Here is a 19,687-nt window from a genome sequence, read left to right as displayed (position 1 = left end):
TATTCCACGTTGGTTCAACCACATTTCACTGGGCACAGACTTCAAATTAACGTCTATTCCACGTTGGTTCAACCACATTTCACTGGGCACAGACTTCAAATTAACGTCTATTCCACGTTGGTTCAACCACATTTCACTGAAACAATGTTGATTCAACAAGTGTGTGCTTTCTCTGTGCCATTATTTCAGTCAGGTTGTGCTTTTCTTTTGTCTCTCTCTCTTTTCTCTTGCTCTCTCTCTCTCACTCTTTCTATCTCTCTCTCTATGTCTTGCTCTCTCACTCTTTCTCTCTCTCACTCTTTCTCTCTCTCTATTGCTCTCTCTCACTCTTTCTCTCTCTCTGTCTTGTTCTCTCTCTCACTCTTTCTCTCGCTCTCTTGCTCTCTCTCTCTCACTTTCGCTTTCTCGCTCTCCATCTCTCTCTTGCCTCTCTATTGAGCACATCTCTTTCTCTCTCTCTGTTTTTCTCTCTCCATCCCTCTTTAGCTTTCTCTCTCTTTATACTCATTATTCTGTGTGTCTGGGCTACCTCCCCTTTGTCTCTCTTTCTCTGTGTCTTACTGACCCTTAATACAGAATACTCATTACACCCAATCCCCAAAGACCCAAAGCTTGTAACTCACCCCACTGTAGAATTCTCCTCTCCTCATCTCCTCCTCTCGCTCATCTCCTCCTCTCCTTTCCTCCTCTCGCTCATCTCCTCCTCTCCTCCTCTCACACATCTCCTCCTCTCCTCCTCATCTCCTGATCTCCTCCTCTCACTCATCTCCTCCTCTCCTCCTCATCTCCTGATCTCCTCCTCTCGCTCATCTCCTCCTCTCCTCATCTCCTCCTCTCCTCCTCTCACTCATCTCCTCCTCATCTCCTCTCTCCATTGGTTCCCTCTCCTCACACCGTTTTCTCTGTACATACATCAGTAAAATGGGTTTCTGGGATTCATAAAAAAAATAAAAACTGAATTAAAACAGAAAGCAGCTGACTACACTTTACACTTTCTATAAGCTGAATAAACAGTGCTTATTCCATACTATCTCCAGGAAGACTTAAAGTCTCCTTTAAAAATCACGATAGTCATCTTCATATCTCTCCCTCTCTAGTAATGAATTAACTTCCTGTGGATGAATCACATGTTGACCTACAGTATGTTTACAATACGTACATGATTTATAGTGACAATCCCTTTCTCTTCCCTCTTCTTTGGTCCTCTTTAAACAATGTTATTTCTCATTCAATTCTCAAACCATTTAGCTGCCGATGCTGTTCCTCTCTCTGTCCATATTATGTATGTTGTCCTGCATCTCCTCTCCTCTCCCCTTCCCTTCCCTCCCCTCCCCTCCCCTCCCCTCCCCTCTCCTCTCCTCTCCTCTCCCTCTCCTCTCCTCTCCTCTCCTCTCCTCTCCTCTCCTCTCCTCTCCTCTCCTCTCCTCTCCCTCTCCTCTCCTCTCCCTCTCCTCTCCTCTCCTCCCCTCCTCCTCTCCTCTCCTCTCCTCTCCCTCCATCCACCGTAGTAACAGAGCTGGGGGTTGTAGACCTCCTCTCCTCTCCTCTCTCCTCCATCACACCGTAGTAACAGAGAGAAGAGAATTATACACCTTCTTTCCATCCGGTGACCTGGATCCATGAGCGAGTAGTTCCTGGATGGTGACCCAGTTATCCAGGATCCTCTTGTTCCTCTTCTTCATGAACTTCTTCTGGCTGAGGGCCAGGATACTGGGACTACCACCTGTCTCCCCCTGCAGGCCTGGAGGTACTCCTGTAGCCTTCCTGTCCACAGGTCCCTCCTGTAGGTCTCTGTCTCCCTTCAGGTAGTCCAGCCGGCTCTGCATCATGAACTCACGGCGCTGCCGGTGCTCCCTGGCCCTCAGCAGCTGTTGTTTACGCTCCTCCTTCGACCAATAACGTCCCTGCTTCATCTCGCTGACCGCGTCGTCGTCCGTCGTCATGCCGCTGCGCTCTTCTCTGATCTTAATGGCCCGGGCTTTAAGGAGGCGGTCCCTCACTGGTCGCTTGGCAACGTAGCGCGTCCCGTCGCTACGGATCTTCACCTTACGGGATAAGATAATATGGTTGGCACAATAGGTTATAGGTGCATCAAGGCTATGGCAAAAGCAGGGTACATGTTTACAATTCCCAAAGATATCATTTAATTGCACCATGTAAGACATATAGAATCAACAACTATCAATAAATAATGACAGGTAACACTTTACTTGACACCCAGCGGTGTCAGCTGACATAACCTGTCATAATAGCTGACATAACCTGTCATAACCTGTTATAATAGCAGACATAACTTGTCATAACCTGTTATAATAGCAGACATAACCTGTCATAATAGCTGACATAACTTGTCATAACCTGTCATAATAGCTGACATAACTTGTCATAACCTGTTATAATAGCAGACATAACTTGTCATAACCTGTTATAATAGCAGACATAACCTGTCATAATAGCTGACATAACTTGTCATAACTTGTCATAATAGCAGACATAACTTGTTATAATAGCAGACATAACTTGTTATAATAGCAGACATAACTTGTCATAATAGCTGACATAACTTGTCATAACTTGTCATAACCTGTCATAATAGCAGACATAACTTGTTATAATAGCAGACATAACCTGTCATAATAGCTGACATAACTTGTTATAATAGCTGACATAACTTGTTATAATAGCTGACATAACCTGTCATAATAGCAGACATAACTTGTCATAATAGCAGACATAACTTGTCATAATAGCTGACATAACTTGTCATAATAGCTGACATAACTTGTCATAACTTGTCATAATAGCAGACATAACTTGACATGACTTGTCATAATAGCAGACATAACTTGTCATAATAGCTGACATAACTTGTCATAACCTGTCATAATAGCAGACATAACTTGACATAACTTGTCATAATAGCAGACATAACTTGTCATAATAGCAGACATAACTTGTTACAAGTTATGTCAGCTATTATGACAAGTTATGTCTGCTATTATGACAAGTTATGTCTGCTATTATGACAGGTTATGTCAGCTATTATAACAAGTTATGTCAGCTGTTATAATAGCAGACATAACTTGTCATAATAGCTGACATAACTTGTCATAACCTGTCATAATAGCTGACATAACCTGTCATAACTTGTCATAATAGCAGACATAACTTGTCATAATAGCTGACATAACTTGTCATAACTTGTCATAATAGCAGACATAACTTGTCATAATAGCAGACATAAATTGTCATAACTTGTCATAATAGCTGACATAACTTGTCATAACCTGTCATAATAGCAGACATAAATTGTCATAACTTGTCATAATAGCTGACATAACTTGTCATAATAGCAGACATAACTTGTTATAATAGCAGACATAACTTGTCATAAATAGCTGACATAACTTGTCATAACTTGTCATAATAGCAGACATAACTTGTCATAACTTGTCATAATAGCTGACTTAACTTGTTATAATAGCTGACATAACTTGTCATAATAGCTGACATAACTTGTCATAATAGCTGACATAACTTGTTATAATAGCTGACATAACTTGTCATAATAGCTGACATAACTTGACATAACTTGTCATAATAGCAGACATAACTTGTCATAACTTGTCATAATAGCTGACATAACTTGTCATAATAGCAGACATAACTTGACATAACTTGTCATAATAGCAGACATAACTTGTCATAACTTGTCATAATAGCTGACATAACTTGTCATAATAGCAGACATAACTTGTTATAATAGCAGACATAACTTGTCATAATAGCTGACATAACTTGTCATAATAGCTGACATAACTTGTCATAATAGCAGACATAACTTGTCATAATAGCTGACATAACTTGTCATAACCTGTCATAATAGCTGACATAACCTGTCATAACTTGTCATAATAGCAGACATAACTTGTCATAATAGCTGACATAACCTGTCATAATAGCAGACATAACTTGTCATAACTTGTCATAATAGCAGACATAACTTGTCATAATAGCAGACATAAATTGTCATAACTTGTCATAATAGCTGACATAACTTGTCATAACCTGTCATAATAGCAGACATAAATTGTCATAACTTGTCATAATAGCTGACATAACTTGTCATAATAGCAGACATTACTTGTTATAATAGCAGACATAACTTGTTATAATAGCAGACATAACTTGTCATAATAGCTGACATAACTTGTCATAACTTGTCATAATAGCTGACTTAACTTGTTATAATAGCTGACATAACTTGTCATAATAGCTGACATAACTTGTCATAATAGCTGACATAACTTGTTATAATAGCTGACATAACTTGTCATAATAGCTGACATAACTTGACATAACTTGTCATAATAGCAGACATAACTTGTCATAACTTGTCATAATAGCTGACATAACCTGTCATAATAGCAGACATAACTTGTCATAACTTGTCATAATAGCAGACATAACTTGTCATAATAGCAGACATAAATTGTCATAACTTGTCATAATAGCTGACATAACTTGTCATAACCTGTCATAATAGCAGACATAACTTGACATAACTTGTCATAATAGCAGACATAACTTGTCATAATAGCAGACATAACTTGTTATAATAGCAGACATAACTTGTCATAATAGCTGACATAACTTGTCATAACCTGTCATAATAGCTGACATAACCTGTCATAACTTGTCATAATAGCAGACATAACTTGTCATAATAGCTGACATAACTTGTCATAACTTGTCATAATAGCAGACATAACTTGTCATAATAGCAGACATAAATTGTCATCATAACTTGTCATAATAGCTGACATAACTTGTCATAACCTGTCATAATAGCAGACATAAATTGTCATAACTTGTCATAATAGCTGACATAACTTGTCATAATAGCAGACATAACTTGTTATAATAGCAGACATAACTTGTCATAATAGCTGACATAACTTGTCATAACTTGTCATAATAGCAGACATAACTTGTCATAACTTGTCATAATAGCTGACTTAACTTGTTATAATAGCTGACATAACTTGTCATAATAGCTGACATAACTTGTCATAATAGCTGACATAACTTGTTATAATAGCTGACATAACTTGTCATAATAGCTGACATAACTTGACATAACTTGTCATAATAGCAGACATAACTTGTCATAACTTGTCATAATAGCTGACATAACTTGTCATAATAGCAGACATAACTTGACATAACTTGTCATAATAGCAGACATAACTTGTCATAACTTGTCATAATAGCTGACATAACTTGTCATAATAGCAGACATAACTTGTTATAATAGCAGACATAACTTGTCATAATAGCTGACATAACTTGTCATAATAGCTGACATAACTTGTCATAATAGCAGACATAACTTGTCATAATAGCTGACATAACTTGTCATAACCTGTCATAATAGCTGACATAACCTGTCATAACTTGTCATAATAGCAGACATAACTTGTCATAATAGCTGACATAACCTGTCATAATAGCAGACATAACTTGTCATAACTTGTCATAATAGCAGACATAACTTGTCATAATAGCAGACATAAATTGTCATAACTTGTCATAATAGCTGACATAACTTGTCATAACCTGTCATAATAGCAGACATAAATTGTCATAACTTGTCATAATAGCTGACATAACTTGTCATAATAGCAGACATAACTTGTTATAATAGCAGACATAACTTGTTATAATAGCAGACATAACTTGTCATAATAGCTGACATAACTTGTCATAACTTGTCATAATAGCAGACAAACTTGTCATAACTTGTCATAATAGCTGACTTAACTTGTTATAATAGCTGACATAACTTGACATAACTTGTCATAATAGCAGACATAACTTGTCATAACTTGTCATAATAGCTGACATAACTTGTCATAATAGCAGACATAACTTGTTATAATAGCTGACATAACTTGTCATAATAGCAGACATAACTTGTTATAATAGCTGACATAACTTGTCATAATAGCTGACATAACTTGTCATAATAGCTGACATAACTTGTCATAATAGCTGACATAACTTGTCATAATAGCAGACATTACTTGTTATAATAGCAGACATAACTTGTTATAATAGCAGACATAACTTGTCATAATAGCTGACATAACTTGTCATAACTTGTCATAATAGCAGACATAACTTGTCATAACTTGTCATAATAGCTGACTTAACTTGTTATAATAGCTGACATAACTTGTCATAATAGCTGACATAACTTGTCATAATAGCTGACATAACTTGTTATAATAGCTGACATAACTTGTCATAATAGCTGACATAACTTGACATAACTTGTCATAATAGCAGACATAACTTGTCATAACTTGTCATAATAGCTGACATAACCTGTCATAATAGCAGACATAACTTGTCATAACTTGTCATAATAGCAGACATAACTTGTCATAATAGCAGACATAAATTGTCATAACTTGTCATAATAGCTGACATAACTTGTCATAACCTGTCATAATAGCAGACATAACTTGACATAACTTGTCATAATAGCAGACATAACTTGTCATAATAGCAGACATAACTTGTTATAATAGCAGACATAACTTGTCATAATAGCTGACATAACTTGTCATAACCTGTCATAATAGCTGACATAACCTGTCATAACTTGTCATAATAGCAGACATAACTTGTCATAATAGCTGACATAACTTGTCATAACTTGTCATAATAGCAGACATAACTTGTCATAATAGCAGACATAAATTGTCATAACTTGTCATAATAGCTGACATAACTTGTCATAACCTGTCATAATAGCAGACATAAATTGTCATAACTTGTCATAATAGCTGACATAACTTGTCATAATAGCAGACATAACTTGTTATAATAGCAGACATAACTTGTCATAATAGCTGACATAACTTGTCATAACTTGTCATAATAGCAGACATAACTTGTCATAACTTGTCATAATAGCTGACTTAACTTGTTATAATAGCTGACATAACTTGTCATAATAGCTGACATAACTTGTCATGATAGCTGACATAACTTGTTATAATAGCTGACATAACTTGTCATAATAGCTAGCTGACATAACTTGACATAACTTGTCATAATAGCAGACATAACTTGTCATAACTTGTCATAATAGCTGACATAACTTGTCATAATAGCAGACATAACTTGACATAACTTGTCATAATAGCAGACATAACTTGTCATAACTTGTCATAATAGCTGACATAACTTGTCATAATAGCAGACATAACTTGTTATAATAGCAGACATAACTTGTCATAATAGCTGACATAACTTGTCATAATAGCTGACATAACTTGTCATAATAGCAGACATAACTTGTCATAATAGCTGACATAACTTGTCATAACCTGTCATAATAGCTGACATAACCTGTCATAACTTGTCATAATAGCAGACATAACTTGTCATAATAGCTGACATAACCTGTCATAATAGCAGACATAACTTGTCATAACTTGTCATAATAGCAGACATAACTTGTCATAATAGCAGACATAAATTGTCATAACTTGTCATAATAGCTGACATAACTTGTCATAACCTGTCATAATAGCAGACATAAATTGTCATAACTTGTCATAATAGCTGACATAACTTGTCATAATAGCAGACATAACTTGTTATAATAGCAGACATAACTTGTTATAATAGCAGACATAACTTGTCATAATAGCTGACATAACTTGTCATAACTTGTCATAATAGCAGACATAACTTGTCATAACTTGTCATAATAGCTGACTTAACTTGTTATAATAGCTGACATAACTTGACATAACTTGTCATAATAGCAGACATAACTTGTCATAACTTGTCATAATAGCTGACATAACTTGTCATAATAGCAGACATAACTTGTTATAATAGCTGACATAACTTGTCATAATAGCAGACATAACTTGTTATAATAGCTGACATAACTTGTCATAATAGCTGACATAACTTGTCATAATAGCTGACATAACTTGTCATAATAGCAGACATAACTTGTCATAATAGCTGACATAACTTGTCATAATAGCTGACATAACTTGTCATAACTTGTCATAATAGCTGACATAACTTGTCATAATAGCAGATATAACTTGTCATAATAGCTGACATAACTTGTCATAATAGCTGACATAACTTGTCATAACTTGTCATAATAGCTGACATAACTTGTCATAATAGCTGACATAACTTGTTATAATAGCTGACATAACTTGTCATAATAGCTGACATAACTTGTCATAATAGCTGACATAACTTGTCATAATAGCAGACATAACTTGTCATAACTTGTCATAATAGCTGACATAACTTGTCATAATAGCTGACATAACTTGTTATAATAGCTGACATAACTTGTCATAATAGCTGACATAACTTGACATAACTTGTCATAATAGCAGACATAACTTGTCATAACTTGTTATAATAGCTGACATAACTTGTTATAATAGTTGACATAACTTGTCATAATAGCTGACATAACTTGACATAACTTGTCATAATAGCAGACATAACTTGTCATAACTTGTCATAATAGCTGACATAACTTGTCATAATAGCAGACATAACTTGACATAACTTGTCATAATAGCAGACATAACTTGTCATAACTTGTCATAATAGCTGACATAACTTGACATAACTGTCACGCGTCCGGGAGTCCGCACCTTAGGGGGGGGGTTCTGTCACGCCTTGGTCATAGTGTTTTGTGTTTTCGTTATATATTTGGTCAGGCCAGGGTGTGACATGGGTTTATGTGTTGTGTTTCGTATTGGGGTTTTATAGGATTTGGGATTGCGAATGATTAGGGGTGTGTCTAGTTAGGCTTGGCTGCCTGAGGCGGTTCTCAATCAAAGTCAGGTGATTCTCGTTGTCTCGGATTGGGAACCGTATTTAGGTAGCCTGGGTTTCACTTTGTATTTCGTGGGTGATTGTTCCTGTCTCTGTGTCGTTTCACCAGATAGGCTGTAATTAGGTTTCTCGTTCCGTTTGTTGTTTTGTATTTTGTTAGTTATTTCATGTGTCACGTTTCCATTAACCTCTTGCTTCTACTCGGGACGCTTGCGTCCCAACTAGAGCTCTGGAAATGCAAATGCGCTACGCTAAATGCTAATAGTATTAGTTAAAACTCAAAAGTTCATTAAAATACACATGCAGGGTATCGAATTAAAGCTACACTCGTTGTGAATCCAGGCAACAAGTCAGATTTTTAAAATGCTTTTCGGTGAAAGCATGAGAAGCTATTATCTGATAGCATGTAACACCCCAAAAGACCCACAGGGGACGTAAACAAAATAATTAGCATTTCGGCGTTACACAAACCGCACAATAAAATAGAAAACATTCATTACCTTTCACCATCTTCTTTGTTGGCACTCCTAGATGTCCCATAAACACTATTTGGGTCTTTATTTCGATTAAATCGGTCGATATAAAGCCTAGATATCGTTATATGTAGACTGTGTGATAAACGAAAAAAACATTGTTTCAAAACGTAACGTCATTTTTTAAAATTCAAAAAGTCGACGATAAACTTTCACAAAACACTTCGAAATACGTTTGTAATGCAACTTTAGGTATTAGTAAACGTTAATAAGCGATAAAATTCATCAGGAGGCGATGTAAAGATCATTAGCTGTCCGTCTGGAAAAATGTCCGGCTAGAAACTCAACGAAAATATCCGGTCCTAGACCTGAGGAGATACGGTGCCCTGCATGTGTTTGACCAAGAAAAAACTCGAAGGGAAATGACAAGACTCTAGACACCGTGTGGAAAATGTAGGTACTGCAACCTCAGTCAATTAATTGTGGTTCACCTTTATCAATGGGTTCAAGTAGCGCATGGATATATTTTCCCATTTTCAGTGATCAGTTTTTCCTGTGTTTTTCGATGTAAATGCCGTTCTGGTAAAGCCACAGCAGTGATTTAACCAGTTTTATAAACGTCTGAGTGTTTTCTATCCACACAGACTAAGCAAATGCATATACTATATTCCTGGCATGAGTAGCAGGGCGCTGAAATGTTGCGCGATTTTTAACAGAATGTTCAAAAAAGTAGAGGGTCGACTTAAGAGGTTAAAGTCACGAGTAACCACCACGCTGCATTTCGGTCCTCTCTTTCTACAAACGAAGAACGCTGTTACAGAATCAACCACCACACACGGACCGAGTGGCGTGGTAACAGGCAGCAGGAGCAGCGAAAGGAGGACGTTATGGATAGCAGAGGCTTGGAGTATACGACGTGGGAAGAAATAGACAGGTGGGCGGCCGACCCAGAGAGAGTGCCTGAGCCCGCCTGGGATTCGCTGGAAAAGTGCGAAGAGGGCTATAGACGAATGGAGTCGAAAAGAAAGACACGGCGGCGCAGAGCGAAAACCGAAAGTCACCCCCAAATATTAATTGGAGGAGGGCTCAGGGAGAGAGTAGCAGAGTCAGGAGTCAGACCTGAGCCTACTCTCCCTGTTAATCGTGAGGAGCAGCGATATAAGGACTTTTGGTCTTGGGAGATGATATTAGACGGAAGAGGACCCTGGGTTAAGCCTGGTGAATATCGCCGCCCCAAGGAGGAAGCAGAGGCAGCAGGAGATAGGAGCCGACGATACGAGGGAACACGGTTGGCAAGGAAGCCCGAAAAGCAACCCCAAAAAATTATTGGGGGGGGGGGCCTTACAGGGAGTATGGCTATGCCAGGTAGGAGACCTGCGCAAACTCCCTGTGCTTTCCGGTGGGCTAGAGAGACCGGGCAGACACCGTGTTATGCTATAGAGCGCACAGTGTTTCCAGTGCGGGTGCATAGCCCGGTGCGGTTCATACCCGCCCTTCCTATTGGCCGGGCTAGAGTGGGCATTGAGCCAGGTAAGCTTGGGCAGGCTCGGTGCTCAAGAGCTCCAGTGCGCCTGCACGGTCCGGTCTATCCAGAGCCACCTCCACACACCAGTCCTCCGGTAGCAGCTCCCCGCACCAGGCTTCCTGTGCGTGTCCTCGATCCTGTAGCACCAGTTCCAGCACCACGCACCAGGCCTTCAGTGCGCCTCGCCTGTTCAACAAAGCCAGAGCCTTCCTTCCCTCCTGCGCTGTCGGAGTCTCCCGCCTGTTCAGCGCTATCAGAGCCTGTCTCCTCTCCTGCGTTGTCGGAGTCTCCCACCTGTTTAGCGCAGCCAGAGCCTTCCTCCTCTCCTGCGCTGCCGGAGCCTATCGCCTGTTCAGCGCAGCAAGCGCTTTCCTCCTCTCCTGCGCTGTCGGAGTCTCCCGCATGTTCAGCGCTTCTAGAGCCTTCCTCCTCTACAGCGCTGCCGGAGCCTCCTGCCTGTTCAGAGCAGCCTGAGCTGCCAGTCTGCAGGGAGCTGTCAGTCTGCAAGGTGCTGTCAGTCTGCATGAAGCAGCCAGAGCTGTCAGTCTGCAAAGAGCTGCCAGTCTGCAGGGAGCTGTCAGTCTGCAAGGAGCTGTCAGTCTGCAAGGAGCTGCCAGTCTGCAGGGTGCTGTCAGCCTGCCTGGAGCAGTCAGAGCTGTCAGTCTGCATGAAGCAGCCAGAGCTGTCAGTCTGCAAGGAGCTGCCAGTCTGCAAGGAGCTGTCAGTCTGCAAGGAGCTGTCAGTCTGCAAGGAGCCGCCAGTCTGCAGGGTGCTGTCAGCCTGCACGGAGCAGTCAGAGCTGTCAGTCTGTATGAAGCAGTCAGAGCTGTCAGCCTGCATGGAGCAGCCAGAGCTGTCAGTCTGCATAGAGCAGCTAGATCCGCCAGTCAGCCATGATCTTCTAGATCTGCCAGTCAACCAGATTCTTCCAGATCAGCCAGTCAACCAGTCTCTTCCAGATCTGCCAGTCAACCAGAATCTTCCAGATCTGTCAGTCAACCAGAATCTCCAGATCTGCTAGTCAACCAGAATCTTCCAGATCTGCTAGTCAACCTGAATCTTCCAGATCCGCCAGCCAGCCAGGATCTACCGGAGCCTACTACCTACCTGAGCTTCATCTCAGTACTGGGCTTCCTCTCAGTTCTGGGCTTCCTCTCAGTACTGGGCTTTCTCTCAGTACTGGGCTTCCCCTCAGTTCCGGGCTTCCCCTCAGTTCTGGGCTGCCCCTCAGTCCCGAGCTGCCCCTCAGTCTCGAGCTGCCCCTCAGTCCCGAGCTGCCTCAGTCCCGAGCTGCCCCTCAGTCCCGAGCTGCCCCTCAGTTCAGTGGGGTTCTGGGTGAGGACTATTAGGCCATGGTCGGCGGCGAGGGTGGATTATCCCAGGACGCGAAGGGGAGGAACTAGGACATTAATGAAGTGGGGTCCACGTCCCGAGCCGGAGCCGCCACCATGGACAGACGCCCACCCGGACCCTCCCCATGGTTTTGAGGTGCGTCCGGGAGTCCGCACCTTAGGGGGGGGGGGGGGGGTTCTGTCACGCCTTGGTCATAGTGTTTTGTGTTTTCGTTATATATTTGGTCAGGCCAGGGTGTGACATGGGTTTATGTGTTGTGTTTCGTATTGGGGTTTTATAGGATTTGGGATTGCGAATGATTAGGGGTGTGTCTAGTTAGGCTTGGCTGCCTGAGGCGGTTCTCAATCAGAGTCAGGTGATTCTCGTTGTCTCGGATTGAGAACCGTATTTAGGTAGCCTGGGTTTCACTTTGTATTTCGTGGGTGATTGTTCCTGTCTCTGTGTCGTTTCACCAGATAGGCTGTAATTAGGTTTCAAGTTCCGTTTGTTGTTTTGTATTTTGTTAGTTATTTCATGTGTCACGTTTCCATTAAAGTCATGAGTAACCACCACACTGCATTTCGGTCCTCTCTTTCTACAAACGAAGAAAGCCGTTACAATAACTTGTCATAATAGCAGACATAACTTGTCATAATAGCTGACATAATTACGTCATAACCATGTCATAATGTGACTGACTTGCCTAGTTAAATAAAGGTAAAATAAAAAAAATAAAAAATAAAGTGATTCGGGATGGTCATAATGCTTGTATTTTGTGCCAGGTATTTAAAATATGATGGGGGGGGGGGGGACATGACTGTAAACATAATTCCTGACAACAACAACATACAAAGGACTTCAGAAACAATCTTTAAAACGAAAGGAAACCTCTTGGCTGGGAAAAATACATTTGAATAAATGTGGGTTTTGACAATCTTATGCGGGTATCTTTTAACTAGCCATACATTTGATTTATTTTACCTTTATTTAACCAGGCAAGTTTCAATGACGGCCTAGGAACAGTGGGTTAACTGCCTGTTCAGGGGCAGAACGACAGATTTGTACTAGTCCAACGCTCTAGCCACTAGGCTACCCTGCCGCCCCAAATAGTGCCATATATGTCACAGCAGGTGTAAATATGATGGTATTATGACTATATTATAACAGGTTATGACAGCCGTTATGACATGGTTATGACATCGTATTATAAAACTGGGTGTCAAGTAAAATGTTACCAATAATAAAAGCTCAAATATCAACATTTTATGAAGGTCTTTCCTGCTGAATGGCAAATATAAAACCTGCAGTACCTTCCACTCCATGCGAGGTGAAGCCGGCCCCGGCTGCAGAGGGAGGTGTAGGGGGAGGCCGGTGTGGCTGTCCTGGGCCTCGGTGCTGTCTGTTGGGGCACCAATAACACTCCTGGGACTGGCCTGACCACTGCTGCCCGCTGCAGCCCCTCTCTCGCCTAGACCCCCACTCCCCGGGACCACGGCTCGGTCTACAGAGTCCAGGGAGTCCATCCGGACCTCCGGGTCGCTCCACGGCAGCTGCATGCATCTATGGTAGAGTTTCGGTGCCGGAGGCTTGTTGCCTTGGCGACGCCGGGTGAAGTATGGGCTGGACTCTGCGGTTGGACACCCTGACCTGTCGTGGTGTGTGGGGTTAGCTCTGGGGGACTTCCGTGGGGGTGTTGTGGTTGTTCCGCCATCAGCTATCCCCCTCTGCGATGATGACCCCACCCCGACAACGTTATCCCCCCGGGTCAGAGACCAGAATTTTGGATGGACGGGGCTTGTGCTGGCGTTGGTCATTTGGATCTGGTACTTCCTGCATGAAAGAAAGAAAGAAAGAAAGAAAGAAAGAAAGAAAGACAGAGAGAGAGAGAGAGAGAGAGAAGAGAGAGAAGAGAGAGAGAGAGATAGAGAGAGAGAGAGAGAGAAAGAGAGAGAGAGAGAGAGAGAGAGAGAGAGAGAGAGAGAGAGAGAGAGAAAGAGAGAGAAAGGGAGATTTTCTTTGCAAAAATAGAGGTATTCCTGTGTTAAGAAAACAATGACGTTTTAACTACTGATTTACAGGACATTACACAGCACAAGACAGACAAGACTTCTACAGCGTATACACTATCAATACAGTATCTATACAGAATCAATACAGTATCTATACAGAATCAATACAGTATCTATACAGTATCAACAGATGATCTATACAGTATCAATTGATGATCTATACAGTATCATTAGATCTATAAAGTATCAATACAGTATCAATAGATGATCTATACAGTATCAATACAGTATCAATACAGTATCAATACAGTATCAATAGATGATCTATACAGTATCAATAGATGAGCTATACAGTATCAATACAGTATCAATAGATGATCTATACAGTATCAATACAGTATAAATAAAGTATCAATACAGTATCAATAGATGATCTATACAGTATCAATACAGTATCAATAAAGTATCAATACAGTATCATTAGATGATCTATACAGTATCAATACAGTATCAATAAAGTATCAATACAGTATCATTAGATGATCTATACAGTATCTATAGATCATCTTTACAGCATATATACAGTATCTATAGATTATCTACACAGTATATATACAGTATCTATACAGTATTTATAGATTTTCTATATAGTATATATACAGTATCTATACAGTATTTATAGATTTTCTATATGGTATATATAGAGTATCTATACAGCATCTATAGAGTTTCTATACAGTATCTATAGATTATCTACACAGTATATATACAGTATCTATAGATTATCTACACAGTATCTATACAGTATATATAGATTATCTACACAGTATATATACATCATTTATAGATTATCTATACAGTATATATAGAGTATATATACAGTATCTATAGATTATCTATACAGTATCTATAGATTATCTACACAGTATCTATACAGTATCTATAGATTATCTACACAGTATCTATACAGTATCTATAGATTATCTACACAGTATCTATACAGTATCTATAGATTATCTACACAGTATATATAAAGTATATATAGAGTGTATACACTGTATCTATAGAGTATCTACACAGTATATATACAGTATCTATACAGTATATACAGAGTATCTATACCGTTTCTATAGATGATCTACACAGTATCTATACAGTATATATACTTTATTTATAGAGTATCTATACAGTATATATACTTTATTTATAGAGTATCTATACAGTATCTACACAGCATCAATACAGTATCTATAGATTAACTACACAATATATATACAGTATCTATACAGTATCTACACAGTATCTATACAGTGTCTACACCATATCTATTGAGTGTCTAAACAGTATATACACAGTAGCTATACAGTATCTCACAAGACATTACCTGTAGCTGTTGGGAGAGAAGGAACCATTCAGACTACCATGTCCTCCTTTCTCCCATCCCCGCCGAGACCCGACCTTGTCAGCCCCGTCTCGGCTGTGTCTGTTGGGTGTGTCCCCTCCTCTACCCTCTTCCTGGATGGACAAGGACAGAGGGAGTAACTCGGTGCTGACCAGAGGGGTGGTCCTGCAGCTCTCTCCCCCTGTGTTGTAGGCGCTGGTGCTGTCTTTGTCCTGGTCTGGGTCTGGGTCGGATCTCTCCCGCTCAGGGAGCTCATTGATGTCCGATAGCTTGCGGTGGAGCTCGTTGGCAGGCTCTGGGTCTGTGTCGTGGTCTGGTGCGGGTTCAGAACCAGTGGGTAGGGCTCCACGGCCAACAACATCCTCCTCCAGAAGCCACGCCTTCATGCATCGTTCTCTCAGCTGTTGCATCTTCTGCACTCTCAGGATGTTGCGGCACTTAAACTCTAGATGACGTAGTTCCTCCTCTAACAACGCCATCTCGTGTTGCGTCATGCTCTCGTTGCAGTTTACATCGACTTTTGGGTCACTCCCCCCTTCACCCTCACACATCTCACCCTCCTCCTCCTCCTCCTCCTCCTCAGTCCCTGATCTTCCTCCCTGGCTTCTCTCAGCAAGCTTCCTGTTCCTTTCAAACTGACACCGGATCTCTAGTAGCTCCCTGTACCTCTCACACTCTTCCTCAGTCAGACCCGGCATCATCATCATCATCATCAGTGGGTCGGGTACGTACCCCCCCAACCCCAACCCCAACCCTGTCCCCAAACCCCCTCCCAGTCCCTTTCCTACATACAGCCCCACACTTGGCTGGGAGTCATTACTGAGGTAGATCTCTTGGAGGTGGGGCGAGGGGGACGAGGGTGTATTCCCAGGCCTGAACTTCCTCATGCTGCCTGGGGTGTTGGTTGTGTTGGTGTTTGGGGCGCTGGTCTGGTCCTGGTCCTCTCCCAGCAGGTCATGTTCAGAGGACTCAGCGTTGTGGGTGCTTTCGTCTGTACGGCCCACGCCACTGTCCAGCTCCTGACTGTTACTGGGGAGATGACCAGTATCATAAACAGTATCTATACAGTATCTACAGCATTTACAGTATGTTCACAGTATCTACAGAGTATTTGTACAGTAGCTACACGCTGTTACTGAGGAGAAGAGAAGAAGCAGTAAGCAAATAGCCTGGAGAGGCAGCTTGATGTACACCCCCTGGACAGGACGCTAGTCTGAGTTAACCCACTGTTCCTAGACCGTCATTGAAAATAAGAATTTGTTCTTAACTGACTTGCCTAGTTAAATAAAGGTAAAATAAAAAAAATGTAATGTTAATTGGGATCTAACATGGCCGCCGTAGAATGTTGGAGTGTCATGTAAATACATCATAATGCAGAAACGTCAAAGTTCCGACTCTGTAAATACATGGCTCTGACGCTGTACCAACCTGAGAGTAGTCAGACTAAGGATGTGGGTGGGGGTGTGTGGCCCTTCTCTGTAGAGGCTGGGCAGGTGGCAGGTGTGGAGGGCCTCAACATTCATGCTGAGAGGTATCTCCATATCCACCTCCTCTGGACCCACCTGGTGCTCGTTCTGGGTGAAGGAATGGTTGGTTGAGTTATTTTTATTTTTTTCAAGGACACCAGCGATGTGGTTGAAGTGCGTTTGTTTCAAAAGATGGCAAATGGCCAAAGTTGAGTAATGTCATTGATTGTTGAAGGAGACGAGGGACGAAAGAACATAGAATGAAAATGAGAAAAGTTCATAATACAACAAAGGTCATACGTATACGTTATTTTTAGTTCAACACAATTTTTATTTATTTTAAAAACACTAGATGGCATCATAATCATTTGACATCCATTTGTTATATTTCCTGAAGTTAGATTATGTTATTTGAAATGTAAAATAAATATGGATCTTGATATTGAGCAAATAAACTACAATGTTTTAGCTTTCTGTATTGGGTTATTGATTTATTTGAAAGATAATTTAATGTCATTTAAATTAAATGTCACAAAGAGCAGAGCATAGATTTTTGTCTCTTTTTCATGTTCCTCAAAATCAGAATTAGTATCAGAATACAGGAGTACCAGTATATTTAGACTTGTATCAGTATACAGTATATTTACACTAGTACCAGTATACAGCATATTTACACTAGTACCAGTATACAGTATATTTACACTAGTACCAGTATACAGTATATTTAGAGTAGTACCAGTATACAGTATATTTAGAGTAGTACCAGTATACAGTATATTTACACTAGTACCAGTATACAGTATATTTACACTAGTATCAGTATACAGTATATTTACACTAGTACCAGTATACAGTATATTTACACTAGTATCAGTATACAGTATATTTACACTAGTACCAGTATACAGTATATTTACACTAGTACCAGTATACAGTATATTTACACTAGTATCAGTATACAGTAAATTTACACTAGTACCAGCATACAGTATATTTACACTAGTACCAGTATACAGTATATTTACACTAGTACCAGCATACAGTATATTTACACTAGTACCAGCATACAGTATATTTACACTAGTACCAGTATACAGTATATTTACACTAGTACCAGCATACAGTATATTTAGAATGGTATTAGTACACATTGTATTCAGACTAGCACATTATAACCCCCCAAATCCTAATTGAATCACTATTAGCGAGACTACATAATTACATATAATATGGTAAGATAGTGATATTGATGTGGTGTGTGCGTGCGTGTTTGTGTGTGCGTGCGTGCGTGTGTGTGTGTGCTGTGTGTCTGTGCATGCGGGGTGACTGTGTGTGTCTGTGCATGCTGTGTGTCTGTGTGAATATATAGCTGTGACCTTGAAGCAACAAAAATGGGACGCTGTAGATAAACCTGTCTCCTCCTCCTCCTACATTTCCTCTCTATCTCATCCCTCCACGCTTCCCCCTCTCTCTGTCACCCATTCACCTGTCTCCTCCTCCTACATTTCCTCTCTATCTCATCCCTCCACGCTTCCCCCTCTCTCTGTCACCCATTCACCCATTCACCTGTCTCTTCATCTCTGTCACCCATTCACCTGTCTCTTCATCTCTGTCACCCATTCACCTGTCTCTTCATCTCTGTCACCCATTCACCTGTCTCCTACTCCTCCTACATTTCCTCTCTATCTCATCCCTCCACGCTTCCCCCTCTCTCTGTCACCCATTCACCTGTCTCTTCATCTCTGTCACCCATTCACCTGTCTCTTCATCTCTGTCACCCATTCACCTGTCTCTTCATCTCTGTCACCCATTCACCTGTCTCCTCCTCCTCCTACATTTCCTCTCTATCTCATCCCTCCACGCTTCCCCCTCTCTCTGTCACCCATTCACCCATTCACCTGTCTCTTCATCTCTGTCACCCATTCACCTGTCTCTTCATCTCTGTCACCCATTCACCTGTCTCTTCATCTCTGTCACCCATTCACCTGTCTCCTCCTCCTCCTACATTTCCTCTCTATCTCATCCCTCCACGCTTCCCCCTCTCTCTGTCACCCATTCACCTGTCTCTTCATCTCTGTCACCCATTCACCTGTCTCTTCATCTCTGTCACCCATTCACCTGTCTCTTCATCTCTGTCACCCATTCACCTGTCTCCTCCTCCTCCTACATTTCCTCTCTATCTCATCCCTCCACGCTTTCCCCTCTCTCTGTCACCCATTCACCCATTCACCTGTCTCTTCATCTCTGTCACCCATTCACCTGTCTCTTCATCTCTGTCACCCATTCACCTGTCTCTTCATCTCTGTCACCCATTCACCTGTCTCCTCCTCCTCCTACATTTCCTCTCTATCTCATCCCTCCACGCTTCCCCCTCTCTCTCTGTCACCCATTCACCTGTCTCTTCATCTCTGTCACCCATTCACCTGTCTCTTCATCTCTGTCACCCATTCACCTGTCTCCTCCTCCTCCTACATTTCCTCTCTATCTCATCCCTCCACGCTTCCCTCTCCCTCTCTCTGTCACCCATTCACCTGTCTCTTCATCTCTGTCACCCATTCACCTGTCTCTTCATCTCTGTCACC

At 41.1% G+C, this 19,687-nt stretch overlaps 1 protein-coding gene across 1 annotated transcript in view; it reads right to left on the bottom strand.

Moving 5' to 3' along the window:
* Nucleotides 1–1,556: 1,556 nt before the first annotated feature.
* Nucleotides 1,557–19,687, bottom strand: part of LOC115122277 (PDZ domain-containing protein 4-like) — a 55,070-nt gene continuing 36,939 nt past the window's right edge. Inside the window, exons 8-11 of the mRNA XM_065020972.1 lie at nt 17,068–17,213; nt 15,622–16,668; nt 13,539–14,058; nt 1,557–2,045 (exon numbers count right to left, since the gene is read on the bottom strand). Of these exons, the coding sequence (XP_064877044.1) occupies nt 1,557–2,045; nt 13,539–14,058; nt 15,622–16,668; nt 17,068–17,213 (2,202 nt within the window). The remainder of the gene's footprint in view (nt 2,046–13,538; nt 14,059–15,621; nt 16,669–17,067; nt 17,214–19,687) is intronic.

This window comes from Oncorhynchus nerka, linkage group LG7, assembly GCF_034236695.1.
Source record: "Oncorhynchus nerka isolate Pitt River linkage group LG7, Oner_Uvic_2.0, whole genome shotgun sequence".
Lineage (NCBI taxonomy): Eukaryota > Metazoa > Chordata > Actinopteri > Salmoniformes > Salmonidae > Oncorhynchus > Oncorhynchus nerka.
The sequence above is the reverse complement of the archived record's forward strand: the minus strand, read 5'-3'. Positions and strand labels throughout refer to the sequence as shown.